The sequence below is a fragment of the Myotis daubentonii genome, chromosome 14 (genome assembly GCF_963259705.1).
Source record: "Myotis daubentonii chromosome 14, mMyoDau2.1, whole genome shotgun sequence".
In the NCBI taxonomy this organism is placed as follows: Eukaryota; Metazoa; Chordata; class Mammalia; order Chiroptera; family Vespertilionidae; genus Myotis; species Myotis daubentonii.
Window position 1 is genome coordinate 10448570 of NC_081853.1, and position 26155 is coordinate 10474724.

The 26155-nt window shown below is 43.5% G+C and overlaps 1 protein-coding gene across 10 annotated transcripts in view; it reads left to right on the top strand.

Annotated features, from left to right (window-relative positions):
• Nucleotides 1-26155, top strand: part of CADPS (calcium dependent secretion activator) — a 447566-nt gene that overhangs the window by 109443 nt on the left and 311968 nt on the right. For all 10 annotated transcript variants that reach the window (XM_059663078.1, XM_059663082.1, XM_059663077.1 and 7 more), the window contains exon 3: nt 3911-4243. In XM_059663078.1, the coding sequence (XP_059519061.1) occupies nt 3911-4243 (333 nt within the window). The remainder of the gene's footprint in view (nt 1-3910; nt 4244-26155) is intronic.

A 26155-nucleotide genomic window follows, 5' to 3' on the forward strand; every position in this document is an offset into this window, starting at 1 on the left:
AAGATTAGGCTGCTTGCTTAGGAGCAAAGCTAGCAACTAGTAGAGTCAGGATTTGAACTCAAGTCCTCTAACTAGAACCTGCTCCTCTTGTTATTCAGCCATTCCCTAGTAGTAAGCAGGTTGTTGTGTGTGTATAGACCTTGTTTACTTTAACATCTAGGTCTTTTTGCTCTTTATTTTGGATAATGTGCTTTTGCAGAGCAGGAAAGGGTCTGTCTTGGTTCCTCAGCCTGTCAGCAAGGAAGTGGGCGCTGGGCCAGCTTTGCCCCGCATCGGGTACAGTCATTCAAGTACCAGTGTGCTTGTGGGTTTCTAAAACAACCTTGAGGTTGCTTGGCTCTGGCGAGGGAGGGAGGGACTGATGGATGAGGGCGAGTCACTGAATTGATTGCCCTTCACCATTCCATATTTATTTGTTCATCTTCTGTCTCCCATTACGACCTCTCTGGAAGCTGGCAGAGAGGAGGGAGGATTTATGGATGTGCCGCATAGAACCGTGCCTGGGGTTGAAGTCCCTTGGAACAGCCGAAAACAAAACAAAATGAAAACACCAGGTAGCGCTCCCAGTACAAATGAACATCAAGGGTGGTTTAGAGACACAAGCGCATCGGTGCTCAGTGGCTGTACTCAAGACAGGGCGAGGCTGGCCCGGGCTCATGTCCCTTCTGATGGACTGAGAAGCCAAGACAGAGGATGTGCCTGGAAAATTAGTTTTCTGCTGCCACCCCTCTGCCCCTGGCTGTCTCGCATTTCATCTTCGCTGTCTCCTCAATCTTCAGCCTCCTTCCTCACACTCTTGATGTTCCACTCGTCTCCCCTCCTTCCCGGCCTGGCCATCATATCTCACCTCTGGACAGATGGAGCCCTCTACTTTCCAAAGTCCTTTCAGAAAGTTTTATCCTCGTCCAAGAAGGCTGACTGCATGAACCCTGGGTGACAGGGAAGGAGAGTGGGGTTCATAGAGGTTAAGTGACACATATTTATTGAGTGGCCACAGGGACGAAGGAAGGGACTGTGTCAAGCAGATGATGTGTGCAGGATCCAGGCGTCACCACCAATTATGGCTGCCAGCTGGGGCCATTTCCTTCCACTGTTAGCAGCTCCCCCAGATAGCTAGCTTCAGTCCATTGTTGCAGAGACCAATATATTGTGCTCGCTGGTTTTGCCTTTACCTTCCTGCCCCATCCAGATAGGCTCTCAATAGGGTCTCTGCTTTGAGAAGTTTGCTTTGTTCTTATTCATTCACTCATTCAACATAGTACCAACTGTGTGCTAGACACTGTCTTAGACACTTGAAGAAAAAAAATAGGAAAAAGCAGTTACAACTCCTGCCTTCCTCACACTCAGATATTAACCAAGAGTCACAAAGACAGATGACAAATGGTAACTATGGAAGGGTTTGGGGGCCAGGAAGATGGTGCTGAGGGCTTATGACTGGCCCAGTTTCATGGGACCCTGGTATGAACAGATGAAGAGGAGAGTGTGACTTCATTGTTCATTGTTTCCAAGTCACCTCTCATGCTCATTAGAGCTGAAACAAAGAATTAACCCCAGCCCCTTTGTGTCCAGATGACCTCCATTGCCAGTCTCCTGGAGTTCCACAAAGCTTCCTGCCAGTTCCCTTGGCCCCTTTCAGGTCTGTTTTCACATTAAAGACAGAACATGTGAACTTGATTTTATGTCTTAGCTTAAAACCTCCAATGGCCTCTCAGTGCCCTTCAAATGAAGACCAACATACTGAATGGGGCCTCCCATGCTTGTGGCCACCTGACCCCTTCCTGCCCATCTTACATCGGTCATCCCTTCACCCCTCATAGCCACAGCCACCCTGGATTCTTCTGTCCTCAGACACTTGGGGTCTTTACACATATTGTTCCCTGTCTCTGAAATACTATCTCACCCTCGCTTCACTTAACATCTTTCACATGTCATTTCCAGGAAGCCTTTCCTGACCACACACTAGAACAGACTCCTGGGTCTAGGCCGGACCCCTGTACTTTCCCTGATAACACTTGTCCCAGCTTGTAACGCTCTTTGGGTGGGATTATTAAGATGATGTCATGGAGGCTTGCGGCCTGGGTCTGCATCTGTCTTGCTCACCATCGTATCCCTGGCACCTGGCACAGTGCTTCCCACCTTCTAAGTGCTCAAAGAAAGAAGACCAGGTTCATAAAGAAGAGTGTAGATATCACAGCTGGAAGGACAAACCCCCAAATAATATAGTTCAACTCCCTCAGTGTACAGATTAGAAACGGGAGATTCAGCGAGGGGAGGTGATTCACCCAATATCACACAGCAAGCTAGTGGCAGACCTGGCCTGGGACCATGGTTTACAGCTCCTGCCTCCCCACAATATTTCTCTATTTGCCTCAAATTTTGAAAGGTCTTTGAGATCTAGATCTAAAACCGAGACACTGTGTGTTAGTTGGAGAAACCATCTGTATTAACCATTACAGAGTTTCAGGTGAATTCTTCAGCTCTTTACGGGTAATAAGGCCTACAGACTCATTTGAATATTTTTTCTAAAGTTGATTTTTAAATGAACTCTAAGGTCTCAGCTGAGGACCAGTACTGAGGTGCAGGCAAGTGGGCCTGGCCTCTAGCCCATGAAGCAAGCCCGCAGCCCTCCTTTCTAAGTGAGAGCAGGGAGTCACACACAGTGAGCGCAGGCCCCCTGGCTGACAGCTCGCCACCAAGGGAGCCCTGGTGATGAGGCAGCAGCGACGAAACGCGCCCCAAGCGATGCCAACTCGTGGCCAATAAGGGCGATTCCTGAACCCAGATGAGGAGCGAACGTTTGTTCTGCCTCTGACAAGGCACGTATGCTCCTCTAAAGGGTGACCAGAACACAGTTCACAGACGTCAGGATGTATTCCCCCACCCCCCCACCCCCACCCCCTGTGGATAGGAAGCAGTCGCTTCTCCACCTTGTCTACACCCCAGAACCATGTGGCTGTGCTGGGCCCTGGAGTTAGAGCAAACTGATATTAATGAATGTCTCGGTCCCAAGACTCAGGCAGCACCAACAGAACAACCCAGGGTTCCCCACCAGGCAGGGGAGCCCCTTAGGGAAGGAAGGAACCACAAGGCCATGCATTTATAGTCAGCCAGTGTGAGTTACCAAGAGCAAGTCCCTTCCCCGCCCTGGAGTCTCAGTTTTCTGTCTGCAAAATGGACTTAATGTAACACCTGCTTTCTATGTGCACTTGCTCTCCAAGTGCCTGGTTCTGTACTGGGGACACATGACATTGGGGAAACAAGAAGGACACAGTCCTTGCGCACGAGGCGTTTACATTTTGGCAAGGGAGACGGACATTAAATACAGATTTGCTTAATATTTGTTCCATTTCCACAGTGATCAGGATCACTGAGAGGCTAAAATGAGCTGTAAGTAGTGGTTAGCATTTAAGTGCTACGTGGGGACATCAGGCCAGTTGCTTTACATATTATTATAACAACAACCACAACCCATTAGGCATTAATATGGGCCATTTTAAAAAGTGCTTATCATATATTAACTCATTTAATCCTCACTTTAAAATACCTGTGATGTAGAAGAACTATTATCCCCAATTTAGAGATGAGAAAACTGAGGTACAAGAGATTAACTTGCTGAAAGGAAACATAGCCACTAAATAGCAGAGAAAGAACCTAGGCAGCCTGGTCTCAGAGTCTATATGCCTTATGCTGCCTCCCAGAATGTCACTGTCTCATTGATCCTTGCTAAGTTCCACTAAGTACTGTTGTTATTCTCATTTTCCACATTTGGACCCCAAGCCAAACGTGTGACTTCTGAGTTTGCACAGCTGAGAGATGGTGGGGCTGTAACCACACGGGCCTCCTGTGACGCCTGTGAGCTGGTCTCCAGGACAGACTTTCTGATGTCTTTCCTGGCCCTGTTCTCGCTCAGGTGTTCCTGAAGAGCGACCGCGTGGCCCGCATGGTGCAGAGTGGGGGCTGCTCCGCCAACGACTCTCGGGAGGTCTTCAAGAAGCACATCGAGAAGAGGGTGCGCAGCCTCCCCGAGATCGATGGCCTCAGCAAGGAGACGGTGCTGAGCTCCTGGATGGCCAAGTTCGATGCCATCTACCGCGGGGAAGAGGACCCGAGGAAGCAGCAGGCCCGGATGACCGCCAGCGCAGCCTCTGAGCTGATTCTGAGCAAAGAGCAACTCTACGAGATGTTCCAGAACATTCTCGGGATCAAGAAGTTTGAACATCAGCTCTTGTACAACGCCTGCCAGGTAAGCTGCCTATCACCTGGGCGCAGAGCGGTGAGTAAGCAGGGCCATGTGATGACTTCCGTGTGCTGTAGACACCATTGCCTTCTTGGGCCATTTCTTGATTAAAAAAAACAACAACAACAATTAAAAATTATATTTTACAACTGCATTGGTAAAAGTTGAATGTAATTCAGGCTAAAACAGGATAGGATGGTTTTCTTCTGATTTTAAAAAGAATTAAAACATTTTGTGAGCCCCTAGAAGTCTCATGGGCCTTAGGTACTATGCTTAATGTAGCTAAGGGTGAGTCAGCCCTATGAGTAAGACCTAGCTCCCATGTGTCAGAAATTCAACAAGATCAAATTAATTGATTTTTAAGAAAAGATTGTTTTGCTTTTAAAACAGTCCTCTTGAGGAACTTGTACTTCCTCAGCTAGGGAGACAGTGGACCTCCCGCCTGGTCATCAAGAGTAACTATTTGCAATAGAAAGCTTCCAGAGGCCTGAGTATGCCCGGCCCCTGTGCTAGTTACATCAGTAATCTCTGCGTGGATCTGAAGGGGCTAGCTGAGGCTCTGCTTGGGCCCAGCTCAAAATGGGCTTCTGTTTTCTCTGGATCGGGGGTTGGGGGAGTGAGGTACTTACCCTAGATATTATTGCCTGCATACCTCTCCATTGTATTCCTGCATTCATACAACCAATATTTATTGAGTGGCAGCTTTGCAATCTCTGCAGATTTTAGTGCTTGGCACTTGGGAGCATTTGTTAAATGCACACGTCCAAGCCCCAGCCCTAGAAATGCTGCTTCTGCATTCTCAGAGCAGGGCCATGGAATTGGCATTCTAAACACAAGCCCCCCTCCCTGGTTATTTTGCTGCCCTCCCCTTCTGAGAACCATTAGAGAAACTGAGCCATGGCCTGGTTCACCTGCGCCAACGCTGCCCTTAAGGTAGGTTAAATGGAGACACTAGCGTATTGGCTAAGATTTGTGCCTTGTGCAGAATCAGACAGACCTTAAATCTTAATATGATCCCCTCACTAGCTTATGGCTGTAGGGAGATAGTTAACCTCCCCACACGTGAGCTTGGGATGGAATTATTATAAGGAATCAATGTGTATAAAGCCCAGAGCATCACGGGGCACTTTATAAATGGTAGTGTTTAAAATATATTGTAGTCCACCGGAAGAGACAAAAAGTCAATGCAGTATCAGAACGGTGCCACAGATGATTGACATAAGAGCTACAGGATGTTAAGGCTTACTTTTTTTGCCTCCATGGCTACCTCCTAGTTCAAGGCACCAACATCTCTTGCCTGGACAACCACAGTGTCTACCCAACTGGTAATACAGCCTCCTCCCTTGCCCATGGTAACGCACCCACCAAACACAGCTGGAGTGATCTTCTGGATCATGTCAGCCCTATCACCCGTAGAAGGCACCCCAACTCCTCTCTAAGGCTTGAGACAGTACATGAGCCAGGGCCGCTCACACCGCTTTCCCCACATGCTTACTCACAGGCCTTCCCATTTCCCTAGCACTTCACATTCATCTGGGCCTTTGCATTTGCTCTCCCCTCAGCTTACAATGCTCTTGCCAACACCTTTGCACACTGGCACAGCTTAAATGCCAACTCCTCCAAGAGGCCTTCCAAGGCCACTCATCTAAAGTTCTCCCGTGCCTCACACCTCACCGAGTCACTCCATCCCATACACTGGTACTATTTCCATCATCGCCTTTACCACTATTTTCCATTTCTTATTCATCAGTTTTTGCCTGTTTATTATCTGTTTTCCTCTCCCTGCTCATTTTTTCACCAGTTAGCCTCATTCACCTTTTTATTGTTTGCTAATATTTTCAGTACATGAAACAATTCTTGCACATAGCAAGTGATCAATAATTGCCTACTGAATTAGTAAATGGATGACAGCAGATTATTTTAACTTGTAAATAAGGTCTTGTTGTCCCTCCTATGCTTACCCAGAACTTTCTGGGTATGTTAGTAAGTAGGAATCTATTTAGCATTTCATAATATAATATGTACATTACATTTAAAGATTTTCTGACATCCTGTTTTCTCCTCGGCCACATTAATTCAGAGCACTGATTGCCAACCCAAAGGTAGAGGGTTTCATTGATGGGTCAAGAAATATTTTAAAATTCTCCTCAATATATAATTAAATTGTTTTTCAATTTAAAATATTACTGCATCCCTCATGGTGTAAGCAGGTGGTATTACCATCTAGCACCTCCATGCTACTTTCTCCACCACAAGGAGGTAGGTTGTCAGAGCCCAGAAAGATTGACAATCACCCACCCGGGTGGTAAGTAAGATTAGAAATTACGGAGATAGTCAAGTGCTCCTAACCCTGACAGGCAAACAGTTATCCTAGGGATTAACTTTCCTTCTAATTGCAACAGTGTGTTATGCGTGTTTTCAGTTCTTGCTCAAATGTTAGCATCATTGGAATGGATCCATTGCTATTCCATTTCTTATCTCAGTATTTTTGAACTTGTTGAATAGGGCTATGTGGGTAGACCATAGTTTGTTGTATTCTCCTAAAAAATGAATTAATTTGACTCATATTTTCAAAATCTTTCCCATGAGTTAGAAAAAAATACAATAAAAAATAATGGCCTCTCTCCCAAGAATAATGAGTGTCTTTAGCTAAAAGAGAATTGTGAGAAACGTGCAGTACTTCTTGGTACAGGAATACTTAAGGCATTTAGTATATATTCTAGTCTCACACCTAAGTCTGATTATTACTTCAGGCTTCACATCAATAGAAATTAAGATAAAGGGCATATGCAGGTAATCCACACAAAAATGAATGAAACCTAAATATCTGATTAATTGTATGTTCCATGTCTTTAATAATCTGAATTATGTAAGTATATTGGCAAATAATACAAGTATTTTAAAAGAAAGATAACAATGGTAATGATAACACATTGCAAATGTTATAGAAATAGATATTCTCATCACTGACTATTGGAATAATTTATAATTTTAACCTTTTTGTAGAGTAATTTGTTAATTTTCAGCCAAGAACATTTGTAAAGGGCAAACCTGTTGACCTAAGCAGCTCTACCTCTAGGAACTGGTTATAAGCAAATACTCCGAGGTGTGTACAAGAGTGTTGAGTTAACCACATAAAAGAATACTTTTCAGCCAGTAAAATAGTTGTTGAAGAAGGAGGCTTACCACATGGGAAACATTCTCTAGCTCTTTTAAAATGGAAAACAAGACTATGACACAGAGTATGAAGGCTTGATTTTACTTTTATGGCTAAAGAATTGGATGGTGAAAAACAAAATCCTAACTGCTTGTTTTTAGTGGTAGCATTGTGGTTGGTTTCTATTATTTTCATTTGTGCTTTTCTGTGTTTCTGAATTTTCTGCCTTAACCATATAAGTATTTTGTAAATGGAACCAAATAGCAAAGATCTCAGCAAAGACACTATCAAAACAATGGGATAAGAAGAAAACAATTTTCTGCATTGTTTTCTAGACTTCAGCCATTAATATACCGCTTCATACTTGTCATTTCCAAGTCCTACCTGTATGATTACTTATTTAATTTTTCTAATTAAACCAACTCCTAAGTCACTTTTTAAGCCTATCTTTCTCTTCAAAAGTAATGAATGTAAGTAAAATCACAGCTTTGAAGTATTAGTTTAAAAAGCATCCAATATGCATTAAAGTGACATATAACCAGTGAAACAGAAGCTCTTCATTAGTCTGCCCTCATGTATCATCCACACCCAGTGATGTGGGAGGCATGGCTGGGGTGACCAGTGCCCTGACATGCTGAGGTTGCTGAGCCCCTGAGGCCATCCCTGAAAGTAGCCCCAGACTGACCAGAACAGCATTCATATAAGTCTGCATTTCTCATGACCTGCAATCAGCTTTCCAAAATTATAGATTTGAGGCCCAGGCTAGGTAGCTCAGTTGGTTTGAGCATCGTCCCAATACATCAAGGTTGCAGGATCGATCCCCAGTCAGGGCATATAGAGGAAGCAACCAATGAATTCATAAATAAGTGTAACAACAAATCAATCTCTCTCTCTCACTCTTTCTCTCTCTTAAGTCAATAATTAATTTAGAAAATAAATTATAGATTCATTTCCTCGCTTTCTCATATATCACACTGAACTCAGCAGAACTCTCTTAACACAGGGGAGCAAAGCTATAGAAGAGAAAATCACATGGCTTTCATTCTCACTCTGTTTAAATTGTTTTTTTTGTTTCGTTTTGTTTTGTATTTTCTGGACCTTCCTCTGAGACAAAGCAATTTCTAGGAGCTTCCAAAACCAGAAATGTACACATTTTCTTCTCACGCACGTTGCATTCCAGGAGAAGCTGTCATCTGACTTCTGCTGCTTCTGAAGGTTCTCCTGATCTCTGTAAGGTTCTTCCAGGAATTGCAGTTTGCATCTCAAATGAGAAATGATGTTTAGTACAGAGAAATTATCTCAGTTATATTCTACTTGTCTATTGTAACTCGAACCATGTCTATCAAAACTTGTTAAGTGAGGAGGCTTAACAAAGTCTTCATATTTGCATATGGGAGTTTTTACAGTCTCTCTGGCTTATTTGAGAATGCTTGGTCCTATCTCATAGAAGCATTTGCTTATACTCAACATAATAACCAATGTAAAATAACTGGAAACTCTTATTATGAAATCAGTGTTGTTTTTATTTTCCTAGACTCTGGGAGGAAGCAGTTAATTATGTCCCTATTGGGGCATTTGAGATAAATTCTAAATCTAACAACAACAACAAAAAATAGGCTAGCCAAAACCGGTTTGGCTCAGTGGATAGAGCGTCGGCTTGCAGACTGAAAGGTCCCAGGTTCGATTCCGGTCAAGGGCATGTACCTGGGTTGCGGGCACATCCCCAGTGGGAGATGTGCAGGAGGCAGCTGATCGATGTTTCTCTCTCATCGATGTTTCTAACTCTCTATCTCTCTCCCTTCCTCTCCGTAAAAAATCAATAAAATATATTAAAAAAAATAGGCTAGCCTCTTTGAGAATGGCTAGAACACCTGGGAAATGAGACTAAGATCTTCTTGCCATCTTCATAAAAGGCAAAGTTAATGATGATGATGGTGATGATGATAATGATGATGGTATGTTTTTAAAGTTTTAAAAATGCCATGCACCATCCCTCCCATTCCTTTTAGTGGCCTGAAAATGAGTTGATTTGATGTCCAGTTGTACCAAGTATCTGCTACTTCTGACCCCTCTGCTTAACTGGACAAGTTATTATTTTTAAAAATATATATTTTTATTGATTTCAGAGAGGAAGGGAGAGGGAGAGAGATAGAAACATCAATGATGAGAGAGAATCATTGATTGGTTGCCTCCTGCACACCCCACACTGGGAATCAAGTCTACAACCCGGGCAGATGTCCTGACCAGGAATCAAACCATGACCTCCTGGTTCATAAGTCAGTGCTCAACCACTGAGCCACACCGGCTGGGCTCCGTTTGTTTCTTTTTCTCCTTGAAGTGCATTTATCTTGACCTGTGATCAGATCACGGTTCAATTCCCAGGCAGGACACATGGATGAGTTATTCTTAATTGCTTCATTCTCAACCGTGTACACATGTTCTCTTGAAAAACATTGCTGAGCTGTATTTTATAAGAAGGCAGGTCTACATCTCCATATGTTTTTAAATGCACATAAACTCTTCTTAGGGGAGCAACCCAGCTCATTTCCAAGGGGGCTTGTTTCTTCTTGTTTGGCATTTCTGATTGTCTTGTTATTGATCTCACCTGTGACGCCTCGAAACATCAGCTGTATGACACTGACCTTCTGCTCAGCCAGCATTTGTGCCTACGGGGCAGCAGGGATAACACGCTAATAGAAGATGGCAGCATTCTCTTCATTTATCTTCACGGAATCTCTAGAGATTTTTCACATAATCTGGGAGACTTCACTAGAGACACATGAGTTACAATTTTCCCCTCTACAAACATCTTTGCATTTTCAAAATTGAATTCCCCATCATCATTGATCTACTAATTTTCTTAACGTTTTATTTCCTTTCCCCCACACCATCACCAGTGTGGCCTTTGATGATGTGGTTATCTTATTACAGTGCCATCTTCCTTTGACTTGATAAGCACTTGGCAGATTTTCAGAGCGTTTATTAGACTCTGAAGAGAAACCTCAAATTAGCAGGCGTTCAACTGTGACCCAGATTACTGGGTTGTATCCATGCCGCATTGTAGAGTCTGTAATCCAAAAATGTCCAGGAGGTCTATTTGTTGGCTGAGATTTTGCCACTTGGACTGGCCTCTATTTCTTAATCACTTTCCTTAGCCCTCTAAAACCAATACAGTTCTTTGCATGTAGTGGTTTTTTAATTAATATATCACTGAAAAATGGGTTAAAATCACAGGGGGCTGGAAATGAGAGTCTAGTATTAACACTTTAATTTAACAAACCTTTCATTAGTCATAAATTCACCCACTCATTGAATATATATTTTAAGCACCTACTATACACTAGGCACCGAATGTCAAATGCTGGAGATGAAGCCTAAACCTCCCTACTCATCATAGAATGCCCCATGACCTAGCTTCTGACCATCTTTCTCTTTGCTAACCACAAGACACCTCCCAATGACCTTACAGCTTTTGTTCAGCTTAGATATTGTATTGGTTGTATTGCTGTGTAACTAATGATCACAAACTCAGTGGCGTAAGAGAATACCCGTTTGTTATCTGACAGTTTTTTTAGGTCAGAAGTCCAGACACAACTTAGTTAGGTTCTCCACTCGGGGACACAGAAAGTTAAAGCTAGAAGGATGGTTCTGTAGGCTGTGTTCTCATCTGTAGGCTCAACCAGGAAGGACCCACTTCAAGCTCCCTTATAGCTCATGTCCTTACAGCTGTAGAATTTTTCAAAGCCAGCAAGAGACAGAGAGAGGGAGGGAGGGAGGGAGGGTGAGAGAGAGACTCCAGTGCTTCAAATATCTGATTTCTAGATCCTCTTTTAAAAGAATCACCTGATTAAGTCAGGCCCACTCAGAATAATTACCCTTTTCTATTAAAGTCATCTGATTCAAGACTTCAATAACATCTGAAAAATCTCTTCACTCTTCTCATATACTATTGATCAGAAGCAAGACACAAGCTCTACCCAGAAAGGAGGAGAGACTATAATAGGGTGTGACTCACTGGACGTTGTCCTAGGGTTTCTGCCACAAGTGTTCTTCCCCCATCTAGATGTTCTTTATATGGCTGGCTTCTTCAAGCATCAATTTAAAATGTGTCCTTGTTAGAGAAGCACACTTTCATCACTTTGCCTAAAGTAGGCTTCTCCTTGTTTGTTCTGTGACAGTGACTTGTTTATTACCATCATAAAACTTCACATAATATGAAATTACTTGCATATTATATTACTTATTCATTCTCTTATTGCCTATCACTGCTCCTGCCCCCTACCCGTGCACACACACACATCCATGACTATCCCTTTAAGAGAAAGACTCTGTTGCATTTACAACTATATGGCCAACACTCAGCACAATGCTTGCCACAAAATAGATGTTCAACTAAATCAGTAATGCAGAGGCCAAAGGCATATACCCCATGAACATGTTCGCTTCTGTTCTGAGAGACAAAATTGGAAGGCATTAAAGATGTGGAGGGGACAGGGCCAGATAGAGTATTTAATTTCCCAGAGCAACAATTCTCTGAAGGCATATGATTTTTTTATGATGGGTCATCAGGAAATTCTTCTCTATAAGTTGTTCCTGGGACACGTGGCCAGATATTTCCATCTGGCTGCACCTGCTGTTGCTGAAAAACTAACTGTAATGGGAAGTTGAAATTGAATGGCGGTGGGTATTCCTGCATCTGAGGAACACGGAAGTGGGTATTTTTATGCAGCCTTCAAAACTGCTATAGACATTTTAGCAATCTTCCCTTTGTTGCCAAAGTGGAGCCATCAATGTGCTCTTTTATTCCAAGTCTGTTCATAAGCAGTGAACCACAAAATTGTAATCAGAGGTGTTAAAGAGGTGTGCTTTCAGAAAAAGACATACAGAAATGGTATTTTCTATGCTTGCCATCTCTCACTTAATGATGGAAGCTATTATAAACCATCTAACACAGCTTTGCAAATAGAGATGTTTTCTAAGCTTTGTGACGTGTGCCACCCAGACCTCCCATTGCTAATGACTTGAATTTACCTTCTTCTCCCAACATGTAGCCTTCTGCTTCTCCAGCGACTCAGACCTAAAGTTTGCAGAGACTTGGGAATTGGGGTATAGTAGACTGCTTACATGCTGTTGTTAAATGTTTCGCTTTGAACCCTTTCTGAGAATAAGCATACGCTCTCTGAGTTCTGTGTCCTGCCTGGCTAGTGAGTGGTCCTCATGGACCATTCGGGGAGGCTCTGTGACCTGTGTTTTGACCTCCAGTTTGAACATTAATGCTGCCCACCAAGTGGGAGTACTTACTATGTGCCAGGCACTAAGTATAATCCTTTACATATATTATCATATTTAAGCCTTATCATACATTTGTAAGCTACATATTTTACCCATATTTTAGCAAGGAAAAAATAAAGACAGAGAAAAGTGAAAGAATTTTCCAAGGTCAGGCAGCTGTCAGCAGCAAAATCAGGATTTAGCTCAAGGTTGCATGACTCTAAAATAAAATCTTCAGCTCAGTTGCTGAAATCTGTAGTGTTTTTCATTGATATAGGAAGTTCTGGAGGGTAAGTCGAAATTTTACTCATCCTGCCTATACGAATATGTGTGTGTTACTAAATTCTGAAAGCCTGGTCCTGTTTTTTCTAAAATCTATTGGGGTAAAAGGAAGATCAGTGGAAGACTCAATTCTGTGTATTAACTAATTATGATTTTAGTGGGAGTGTCTTCACTCTGTGGAGACCAATTAGGTTTGTGCTTGTTTCATTCATGTAGGTTTTATCTTATTAATGCTAGTGTTTTCTGGTTTAATTTTTGAAAACAGACATAAAGCCCCACAGTGTTTGGAGGATGGTTAAGATCAGATGTGTTTGTCTTTCTTGTCTTGTCCTTGCACATGTGGGTCCCGCCAACTCTGACTTTAAAAAGTAGCTACATGGTGGTTCAGAGCATGAGCCCCTTCCTGGCAGGCCCAGGGACCCAGAATAAAAGGCATACCCACAAAAGCACACGTGAAAATTCAAATTACAAAGATTTTAAATTAAGAATTAAGCCAGGGTGATCAATAGTTTAGGCTTTGTGGATCCTACAGCCTTTGTAGCGAAAGCAGCTCTAGACAATATATAAGGAATGGGCATGTCTGAGACCCAGTAAAACTTTCTTTCCCAAACGGGCGGCTGGTAGAGATCTGATGCAAGGGCGGCAGTGTGTCGACCCATGGATTAAATAAATATCACATTATAACACAGAACTTTTTATTTTCCATAAACTTACCCTTTGGATATAAGATGTGTTACCTTTTCAATCCAAAAGGTTTTAACATAAAACTTAGCTCATCATTGTGTAAAGAGTGGGAAGTGACGATTGTCTACAATGTCGGAACTGAAGACAATCGTTATATAACACAGGAGCCAAGTACGTTCTGTCAGATTCTTCATACACCAGACTCATTGCAGGCTCTGCTCCTTAGCGCTGTCAACCTTGGACAAGCCACTTAGCACCCCTAAGGTCAGTGTGCTTGTCTGTAAAATGGGAAAAATAACAGGTTGTGTTTTACTGAATTTATTGTGAGACTATGATAAGTTAACAAATGAATCACTTAGCACCAAGCTTGGGCATATGCACATTAAAAAAAAATAGAATAATCATCCTTTATATTACTGCTACTTGAGCCAAGACTTGGCCCATGATTGAGCATTTACCAAGTGTTGGTCTTTGTAGAATTTCACAGCTAAAACCTTCAGCATAGTTATAATTTAACTCTAATATTGTACAGAAATTGAACACTGAACACCAGTCGTAGAAAATAGGACCCTAAAGTTGCAGACATTTGCATTTGCATTCTGCCTCTACTACTTACTCTGTGTTCATGTGCCAGTTAGCTAACCTCTCTGAGCCTCATGTTTTGCACATACAAAATCAGATAATAATAGCTCCCACCTAAAATCAAATTCCTATGTCTTGGGAAAATTCCACTCTGTTGAATAATGATGTTTAGGATTGGGCTGGTTCTCTGGAATCAGTTCTTGAAATCAAACCATCAAATTGTGCTAGGGAAAAATCTTGCCTTCAAGAAGTATACAATGTAGTTGGAAGGGACAAAATTAATATGCAAGCAAAATCCATCCACAATACAAAGCCAATTTATAACATTGTAGACAGCTGTAATGTATAAGGGTAGCATAATATAGTAGTAGAGATAATGTTTGTAGAAATATCTAGGTATGAATCTAGGCTCAGTTATTTATAATCTATTTAACCTTTAGTGGGTTCATGAACTTTTCTATAAAACATAGATTAATAGCTACTGAGTAGAAATAAGAGTCACATGATAGAGATTCAGTAAACGTAGCCTGAGTTGGTCATGGTAGTTAGTTGCAATGGTGATGGTAGTAGTGGGGATGGTGATATAGTGATGTAAGCTTCAACATTTGGAGGGCTTTAGAAATCTCAGATAACAATGGCATTTGATTGGTCAGTAGTCTCTAAATAGAGGAAATACTAGTTGAGCCGGGTTTAAATGATGAGTTTGCAGTTTAAGCTAAACGAAGAGAGATTATTTGAGATGCCTGCTATCCTCTTTTGCCCAGTGATGGAACAGAACATTTCCATCCTTACACAGTTCTTCGGGGCTGTTCTTTATCTTGAGCTGGGTGGTGTCTGCTTGGTACACATATGTCAAAATTATTCAAGGTGTATGCTTGAAATGTGTATGTTTACAGTGCCTGTGCCTCATGAATAAAATGTACTTCAAAATAAATATGCTATGCCTCATAAACTAAGAGGGAAAGGGCACAGAGAAGAAATAGGAAAGAGAAGAAAAGGGGGGAAATCTTATAAATAAGAGCTATTCAAATTTGAATTTTAAATGTAATATGTAACGTGAACTCAGAAGGAAAAAAAGCACAAAATTCTGTATAAAAATAGCAAATTAGCATGACTTTAAAAGGAGATTATTTATCATTGCCTTTAAATTAGCTCCTTCTAGTTTGCAGGTTTAGAAAATTATCGAAACTGAAATAAAAACCTGAGCTCTCAAGCAAGTTTCCTCAAATTGGGAAGCATCCATGGCTACTCTGGCTCACTGTCCTTGTTACATTTCTACGTAACTAATCTATGCTGCTAATTAGATTCCTCCATGAAGCTTGGTTTCAATCCTTTTCTGTTCAGCACCAGCATCTTTGTCTGTGTAGTGATGTGTGACCCTAACCATGGGCATATGTATGCAGAGTAATGAGTTAGATTAGAGTGGTCTGATTTCTGTTTTATGAAAGTTAATTGGAAGTGTAATGTTAATCTTTGTCGCAGAGCCCTGATTAACCCGTTGCCTATCTTGCATTTGCAATAGAGGATTCTTTTTAACATGGATTTGGTTTAAGATTATCAAGAAGCATAAGAGATAAGCAGTCTGAGAATTGTAGATTGAAATAGACGGTTGTACACTGGAGATAAACACATGTCCTCCATCATGTCTGGACAGAGCAGAGTGAATCGGAAGAGCTGTGTGACTTTAGGCAACTTCTTACCTTCCTTGAGCCTCAGTGTCCTTACTTCCTGCCTTTGCTGACTTCCAGGAGGAGTTGTTGTCTCTCTATCTGTTCCCACCATGAGTCAGGGCAGCCACTAGGACAGCACAGAGCACAGTTGTCCTACAACCCATTACCAGGCTCATTGTCTCCCTCTGCAAGACTGTGAGCATCTGAGGACTGTGAAGTGCATCTTGTTTCCTTAGCACTTAGGCCACTGCCTGGCTGCAGCATATCTCAAAAAGATTTACTGAATAAGTGAGACAGTGAGTGAATGAATGAATGCTGTAATATCTATTGCTATGTAACATATAACTCCAAATTTATACACATCTATTATCTCACTAGGGACTCAGTGCATGAATTCATGCACCTTGAAAGGAACTGTGGGCCACGAGGCTATGGTGGGCATAGGGGCAGGTCTTGGCCCATCCTCTGTGCCCCGGCCCGGCCCCTCCCACCATGGCCCCCAGTCCTCTGTCTGCCAGCAGCCCTGCTCCCACTGCCACTGCTCCCACATGCTAATGGTGCTGGCCCCGCTCACACCTGCTGATGGTGCAGAGTGATTGAGGCCAGCGCCATCAGTGGGTCCGAGTGGTGGCTACCAGCCCCGATCACCCCTCAGGAGCAGAGGGAGGTGGAGAAGCCCTGAGGGGCAATCTGGGCTGGCAGCCTCTGCTCACACCTGCTGACAGTGCCGAGCGATCGAGGCTGGTGCCGGCAGCAGGTGCAAGCTCCCGGCAGGACCATGGCATGCGGGAGCAAAGAATTTTCAGTAACCACCAGAGTCTCACCCCAATGACAGCAACCGGTGCCCTGCCTTGGTCTGGTGCCCCTGCTCACCTGCTCCACCATCCCACTGCAGCTGACACCTGCCATGTTTCACACTCTGCTGCCTGCTGCAGACACCCGCTATGTCCCGCGCTCGTGCTCTCTGGTGGTCAGTGCACGTCATAGTGACCAATTGGTTGGTTGTTCGGTTGTTCTGCCATTCATCTATTTGCATATTAGCCTTTTATTATATAGGATAGTTCCTGAGAGTCAGAAAGCTGGGCAGAGCTTAGGTGGGCCCCCTCTTCCAGGGTCTCTCACAGGCTACAGTTAAGGTATTAACTGGAGGCACAATCTTCCCAACAGGGGCTGGATCTGCTTCTAAACATTCTCGGTGGTTGTAGGAAGGATTCAGTCCTTGAAGGCTGTGGGACTGAGGCTTCACGTTCTTGCCACGTGGGACTGTCCGGCATGGCAGCTTGCACCAGCCAGAGAGAAAGTCTGCTAGGAAGACAGGAGTCGTAATCTTTACTAATGTGATCGTGGAGTGACATGCTGTGGCTTTGGCTGTTTGATTTGTGAGAACCAAGACACTAAGCCCAGACCTCACACAAGATGGAGGAATTACACAAGGGTATGGACACCAAGGTGGGGGTCATTGGGGGCCATGTCGGAAGTGCCCACTTCACAGGACTGTGAGGGAGTCCAGAGTGAGACAACGTCTATGGAGGACGATGTGCTCACTGCTTCCTCCTCCTGGATGGCCTGTCCCCTAGAATTCACTTCTCCCACATTCTCATCTTTCATGTTTCAGCTTAAATGCCACCACCTCCAAGTGGCATATTAAAGTCTGATCCCTAGGCCATTCTTTGAACCCAGCACCTGATTTGTTTCATTTCCAGCACAAATGACCACCCAGAATTATTTTATTTTATTATTTTTTAAAAATATATTTCATTGATTTTACAGAGAGGAAGGGAGAGAGATAGAGAGTTAGAAACATCGATGAGAGAGAAACATCGATCAGCTGCCTCCTGCACACCTCCTACTGGGGATGTGCCCGCAACCAAGCTACATGCCCTTGACCAGAATCGAACCTGGGACCTTTCAGCCCGCAGGCCGACACTCTATCCACTGAGCCAAACCGCTTATGGCTAGAATTACTTTATTTTCTTATTGTTGTCTCCTAGTGAGCTCCACGAGGCCAGGAACCCGCCTGATCATCTCACTCATTCTTATCTTACCAGTGCCCCCCACAATAAATATGTGTTTAAAAAACCATGTAATTTATTTACTTTGTAAAATTGGTGCCAGTAGGAGTCATCGTACCTGTAATAGTTTCCAGAGGTTTAGACTCAGAACAGTGCTGTCCTGGGGAAGGGGGCTCTTTACTGGACTGAGATTTGAGAGTGTGCATCCCAACCAAGCAAAGCAACTTCGGGTGCAAGTTATTAATAAGCTGCAATGACAAACTGGGGTTCCCTCTGTTTGGGAGGTAAGACACTATTAAGACACTATCATACAAATGATAGTGACATTTGTGTTCGGTTTCTGCCAACTCCCTTCCCTGCCTCTCCTCCAGGTTTCTTCATGCCTTTAAAGCAGCCAACAGCCTACACGCCTCTGGGGCATCCCTCTCAGGGCTGCATTTGGCAATGCTGTAATAAATAACTACATGCCAGGCATTGCACTAACATTTTACATATGTTCTTCTCAACTCGCACTAAACTGTTATATAGAACACTGAAGGGCAGATAAGTTAAAATACAAAACTCAGGGCAACCAGACGTTGAAGGCCAAGCTAGTTGCACCCTGAGTGTATCACTAGCCACTCACCAGCCCTCTCCCCTCCCTTACATGTATTAACAACAAAAGGACAAAAGACTTGGGAGTGAACAGGAAGTCTGGGTCTCATCTTGGCTATGCCACTAGCCTTCTTACCTTGGACGTGTCATTTTAAAACTCCTGTCGAATATGGCATCAATCTCTCTGAAGGAGGCCTATTAGAATTCCAGCTCAGGTATCGCCCAAAGGTATTGGACTGTCAGAGGCCTTAATCCAAATGGACATCTCATACCTATGTCAAATTCTCTTTCCTTCCAAGCTTTTAAACTGCAATGTTTAATGATCCGGAATATGGATTTCTCTGTAACTTTTCCAGAGGACATCAGGGACTTGTATAACTCGGTGGCAAAGGAGGCAGCTTGCAGTGGAAAGACAGAGAGAAAGATGCTTGTTCCTGGATGCAGGGCAGGGCCAGGGATGGTCTGCAGAATCCTCGTGACGGAAAGCTCATTGGCCTAACACTGAACAGGGTCGCGGGTCACACTGTGCAGTGAGAAATGAGCTTGGTCCCGTGGTGCGCACAGGCAGTACGGGCACATTCTCTGAAGAGAGGGAGCGGGACCTGGCGGGCGTGGCGTCACAGGGTGAGGAGTATGAGGGAAGCTCAGTGCTAGACCGCAGTAGTACTGACATTTCTGCTACGTAATTTGTTCTTATGGGGGCTGTGCATTTTGGGACGTTGGCAGCAGCCCTGGCCTCTAATCACTAGATACCAGTAGCACACACACCTCTTCATTTGTGAAAACCAGAATGACCCCAGATATTTCCAAATGTCCCACCAGCTAAAAGCCACAGCACCATCAATAGGGATGTGGTAGGGCCAGGACTAGCGAGATGGGTTACAGGGACAAAGAGCCCAGCTTCTCAGTAGATAAAAAGAAGCAAAAGCTTGTTTCTTGCTCATACTCCACGGCCACTGAGGGGTGACAAAGACCCTAGAGTTCACAGTTACTCAGAGGCTCAGGCCGATGAAGCAGCCAACATTTAGTGTCTTAAGTTGCCATGTGAGAGGGAAAAGAGGACTGTTGAGTCTCACACCAGAAATCAAATGCTCATCCCAGCATTTATCTCACAATCCATTGGGCAGAACTAGTCTCCCCAACTGCAGGGACATAAGGAAGTGTAGCCTTCCTAAGGGCCCAGCAGAGAGAACTGGAAGTATTTGGCAAGTAGCATCAGTGAGCACCACAGGTGCAAAGGAGGGCTCTCTCTTCCCTGCTGATGCAGAATGAGAAAGTGTTAAAGGCAGGACATACAAGGTTGCCCAGTACTTCCAGAAAACAACCACAAGAACAACACTAATGTAATATTAATTACAATTTGAATTGTGCTTATTATATGTAAGAATTTTAATTGTCATGCAATAACTCATTGTTGGCCCTTGAAAAATGCGAGGGTTAGGGCACCAACCCTGTGCTATCGGAAATCCACATATGACTTTTGACTTTCCAAAAACTTAACTATGAATAGCCTACTGTTGACAGAACGAAAGCCTTACTGATGACATAACCAGTCACTTAACACATATTTTGCATGTTATGTGTATTACATACTTTATTCTTATAATAAAGTAAGCTGGAGAAAAGAATTTGTTATTAAGAAAATTATAAGGAAGAGAAAATACATTTATAGTACTCTAGGTATTTATTGAAAAATACCCACATATAAGTGAACCTGTACAAATCAAACCTGTATTGTTCAAGGGTCAACTGTACTTTCAGGGGCGGGTCTTGGCTCATCCTCTGTGCCCCTGCCCAGCCCCTCCTGCCGCGCCCCAGTCCCTTGTCTGTTGGCAGCCCTGCTCCTACCACCCCTGCTCCCAATCGCCCCTCAGGAGCAGGGGGAAGTAGAGAAGCCCTCAGGAGCAATTAGGGCCAGCAGCCGCCACTCACACCCACTGATGGCGTCAAGCGATTGGGAGCAGCGCCGGGCACTGGCAGCAGGTGCCAGTGGTGGCTCCAGCACTGGCTATGGGTGCAAGCGGGGCCAGCACTGGCAGTGGGTGTGAGCAGTGGCTCTGGCCCCAGCAACAGGTACAAGCATGGCTGGTGCAAGCAGCAGGTGCAATCACCAGGCGGGACCACAACGCATAGGAGCAAAGAATTTTCAGTAACCACCAGAGGCTCACCCCGATGACAGCGAACAGCGACAGCCTTGGTCTGGTGCCTCTGCTCACCTGCTCCACAATCCTGCTGCAGCCAACGCCTGCCATGTTCCGCACACACTCCCTGCTAGTCAGCGCATGTCATAGTGACCAGTTGTTTGGTTGTTCCGCGGTTCAGTCTATTTGCATAGTAGCCTTTTATTGTATAGGATTATGACCATATAACCTGGGCTGTGCATTTTATCCCAATGACATTTATTTTATAACTGAAAGTTTTGCCTCCTAATCCCCTTCAACTTTTTCACCCATCTTTCACCCTACTCAGTCTCTGGCAAACATTAGTTTGTTCTTTGTGTCTATGAGTCTGTTTCAGTTTTGTTTTATTTGTATTTTTATTTTGTTTTGTTTTAGGTTCCACATATAAGTGAAATCATATAGTCCTTGTCTTTCTCTGTCTGACTTATTTCATCTAGCATAATGCTCTCAAGATCCATCCATGTTTTCACAAATGGCAAGATTTCATTCCTTTTTAGGTCAAATAATATGCTATTGTCTATATGTACCCCATCTTTTTAATCCATTCATCTATCAGTGGGCACTTAGGTTGCTTCCATGTCTTGGCTATTATAAGTAATACTGTATTGAACTTAGGTGTGCATATATCCTTTTGAGTTAGTGTACTTGTACTCTTCAGATAAATATCCAGAAGTGAAATTGTTGGATCATAAAGTAATTCTACTTTTAAATTTTTGAGGAACCTCCACACTGTTTTCTATGATGGCTGCACCAATTTACAATCCCACTGACCGTACATGAGGGTTCCCTTTTTTCCACACCCCCACCAACACTTATTTGTTGTCATTTTGATAATAGCCATACAGGCAAGTATGAGGTTATATCTCATTGGGGTTTAGATTTTTATTTCCTTGATTTATTAGTGAGGTTGAGAATCTTTTCATGCATCTGTTGCCATCAGTATTTCTTCTGTTCGGGTTCTCTGTTTCTTTTTTTTAAAATATATTTTATTGATTTTTTTACAGAGAGAAAGGGAGGGGGATAGAGAGTTAGAAACATTGATGAGAGAGAAACATCGATCAGCTGCCTCCTGCACACCCACCACTGGGGATGTGCCCGTAACCAAGGTACATGCCCTTGACCGGAATCGAACCTGGGACCCTTCAGTCCGCAGGCCGACGCTCTATCCACTGAGCCAAACCAGTCAGGGCTCTGTCTGTTTCTTTATTCAGATTTTTAAAATATGTAGAGTTCTTTATATATTATAGATATTAACCTCTTATTGGATATATCCTTTGGAAATATTTTCTCCCATTCAGTAGGCTGCCTTTTCATTGTGTTGGTGGTTTCCTTTGCTGTGTGAAACTTTAGTTTTCAATCCATATTTGAAGGAACTATTAAAGATCTTTGGTAATAATTATTGGTAAAGGAATGAGGATACAGTAGGAAGAGACAATGAGATGTCACTCTTAATACCTTTCAAAAAATTTAAGTGACCTTATTTAAGGAAAAAGGGATATGGGTGTTACATTGAAGAAAGGTTTCTCCAATTAAGTTAGCAACATATTGTTCAAGGTAATGAGGGACCATGTATCACCTCCCACCCTGCAGAAGTCTGAGAGGCCAAGCCCTGCTACATGGAAATAGCCAGAATGGCAAAAGGAACGTGGACTTTGCAGGTAGCACATTCTGGGTCTGAATTCCAGCCTTGTCATTCACTAGCTGTGTGAGTTTGAGCTGTGACTTCACCTTACTGGGCCTCAATTTCCCCATCTGCAAAATAAAACAGTAAAATGTGCTCTCTTGGCCTTGTAGGGTTATCTACATAATTGAAGGACATAGAGCCTTCAATTATAAATTTATAAATTAATGAGTTATACAAGCACAAGATGACCCAAAATTGAGTGTATGCCACTTCTTAAAACCTACCCTTGCTATAGAATGTCCAGAAAAAGAGCCAGCCCAGCAGCTAGAATAATCTCATTTTAGTTTCACTCCAGGTATAGTCACACTAAGTATTTGGGGGAAATTTCATTAGGATTTCCAGCAGATGAGTCACAGGCTCCCAGGACTGAAACAACAATATTTGCTTCTAAATGCATGTTAGTCCTGTCCCTCAAGACAATGGTTATAAAGGCCTCCATGGTGTTTCAAACTCATGTTAATATCATCACTTGCAAAACCTTTCTCTAATGGAAAGGAGTGTAGGAAGCCCACATCCTTGAAGGTGCCACTTGAACAGGGCACTGGCAACTTTCTCAGGCAGCTGGTGAGGATGACAATGTCTCTTTTGTTTAAGAGGCTGTCCATTTTAGAGTCTGTGACTATTGCTATGGAGACAACTGTGAAATCGGAAAAAAATAGGTATTGGGCTTTAAAAATCAAAATTTCTTCCCAGATGTCCCACCAACTGAGACTGTTCTTATAGACCAGTTTTGCTGTTTGAACTTCCCTATAAATGAAATTATATATGTAATATATATTCTTGGGTGTGCCTTCTTTTTCTCAGCTTCATGCCTATGAGATTTATTTTGACTATTGCAGGTTACAGTGGCTCATTCACATTCATTGCTCTGTAATATTCCAGTATGTGAATGTACCAAATTTGATTTATTCTACTGTTGATGAAGATTTGGGTTGCTTCTGTTTGGAGCTATTAGGAATAAAGCTGTTCTGATCACGCCTATACATGTTATTTAATGGGTGTTAGGACTCATTTCTTTGGGTAGCTACCCAGGAGTGGGCTTCTGGATCATGAGACTGATACATGTATGCGGATGTTTATCTTCAGTAGATATTGCCCAACCGTTTTCCAAAGTGGTTTCACCAATAAGCTCTGCTGCCAGCAATAAAAGGGAATCTGGCACTTCCCATTTTCACCCACAATTGGTTCTTACCAATGTCTTTATTTTTATTTTACTTTAAATTTTATTATGAAGATATAATATTAGCAAATGAAGTTGAGTCTGATGAAGGACTTGGCCAAATAACCAATGTTTTACATTTTGCCAGCTTTGACATAAGGCACTTAGAAATGATTAATTTAGAGCATAAAGGAACTTTTAGGGAAAAAGGACATAAAAATGATCCAGCTGAGTATTTTTCAAGTTTCTTTAAGTTGTAGAATATCTTCCTGATAGATACTTACCAATATTTTTAAAGCAACGCCTTTAAAAAAAAAAAAAAAGATTTGCCTTTGAAAATCTATCCCAAGTCCTCATAACACTCCCGAATGCCTATCAGTACAGATAGAACCTGACTCTCTTGTGGGTGGTGTTTCTGATCTTACTGTGCCATTAAGAAAGAAAGAGAATTTTTATTTGAGAGTTTGGTTGTTGGTCATTATGAAAAACATAAAGGAAGCAGAAGGTTAATTACTTTGAGTGAAGGGTTGGTTTTGCTTTCTTTTGCCAGAATCCAGGATTATTTATCATTAGCTATTGATCAATATGCTTAATGGGTCACTTAAAGATATTGCACATCCCCTACATAACTAGAAACTGAGCAATCTTAGATCCTGTAATTAATAATGAAGCAAATTAGCCTTCCCGGCAGAGTGACCTCATGTTGTAAGTTGACTGCACGTCTCCTCCAGTGCAGACTGGGTCGATGGCTCCTGTCCTCCCGGTATTTGTGGCTAAGATCCGGTCTAAAAACCTCAAGGTTGTTTTTGTTTAGTCCAAGGAATGTGACTCTTTAAATTTGAACGTAGACAAGTCAAGAGCTTAAGTTTGGGAAAAGAGGTGTAAATGCATTACTTATTCTGTGAAGCGCTATGAAAGAAAATAATGTAATTATTCTTCCAACAGAATGAATTCAAAAGCACCTCCATGGACCCAAAGAGGCCACTTCTCTCCCTGTCCCCTCGCCTCATCAGGGTGGGCAGGCAGAGTACCTTCCAATAGCTGCGGACAGTAGCTGCTCAGCAGCTCCATCCTGTTACCCCAGGAGAGAGCTTTAAAACACCTGCACCGCCCCTCCCTCGGCCTGTTTCTGTCCCCTGTCCATTCCTGGTTCTGTGCCTTTCATCAGCGTAACATGCCTCATGAGCGATGGTCAGGCGTCCCTCAGTGAGCCCAGCAGGCAGCGCGAAACCATGTGGAGAGCTTGGCGCTCAAGTCCAGCTCCCATGTTCCAGCAGCCGGCCTGGGAGACTGTCTCTCCGCCTCAGGGACCCTCTCTCAGGGACAGGGAGTGGGCACAGCACCTCCTAGTGGGGCAGTAAGTTTCAGGGAGGGATTCACAGCGCCTCCGCCGCTGCCCGCGAGGGGCGATGGCCTGTTTCTGGGGTGACGCCTCCAGAGCATCTGTTTAGGAGCAGGCTAGCGTCTGGTCCTCAGCAGCTCGTCCACACTTAGCCACGCGGCTTCACACATGGTCTGAACTCCGTCATCATGGCAAACATGCCAGTGCTTCCTCCATGCCAGGCAGTGGCTAAGCATTTAAAACCTATTATTTAACTCATTTCATCATCAGCCAACCCTGTGAGGTGGGTACTCTTGTTATTCCTGCTTTACAGTGAGGAAACTGAGGCACAGAGTGAAAGTTTGTTCACGGTCACTTAGCCAACTAGTGCTGGAGTTACTGTTCAAACCCCGGAGTCCGGCTCCCGTTCAGGATATGTTCCCTTTGGACATTTGTAGAATAATTTATCTGGGCTCCAGGTTAAGACTGAAACTCACAGGGAAAGGTCCAGACTTGTACTGTCCCATGCAGTAGCCACTAGTCGCCAATAGCTGTTAGAATTTACTAACAATAAAATTCAGTGCCTTGGTCACATGGCCCCATGTAGGTGCTCACCGGCCCCACGGGGCTACTAGCTCCCATCTTGGACGCAGAGCTGTGGAGCCATTCCCATCCTCGCCGTTCTGTTAGACTTCCGATTTGGAAAGAAAACAAGAAGGTTTTGAGGACACGATCAAGAATTCGGGTGTTGGGAGTCCACGAGATGGGAAGTAAAGGGAGACGAGTGGAACCTTCCAGCGGCCGCCAGAGGGCGCCACCTCGGGAGCATATGCCGGCTGATAGCACCGTCTGCAGGCGTGTTAGCCCTGAGTTCTAACCCAGGCTCCCCACAGAACTGGCTGGGGCCTCAGATAAGTCATCCAGCTCCCCAGATTTCCCCGAGTGCTTCACCCCATCCTGAGGATGCCAGAGGCTTCCAGAGGGTCATCAGTGAAGTGCTGTGGTGAGATTTGCCTCTTAAGAAGGCGTCTTTTGGAGGTTCCATGGACCTGACAGACGGATGAAAGAGAAAGATTAGTCAGGACCATAAGTTAGGATGCTGGTTCCTACACACGGGCCTATAGCTTGGTGACAGCTCTTAGCAGAGTTTTCAGTGATCCATCGAAAAGTGAGGCAGGTAAAGTGGTGTGTGTGTGTGTGTGTGTGTGTGTGTGTGTGTGTGTGGTGTGCTTGTGTGGTGTGTGCCTGACTATATATATACAGGCAGTCCCCGGGTTACGTGGAGCACAATGTACATCGTTTCGTGATTACGTGGCCATCTC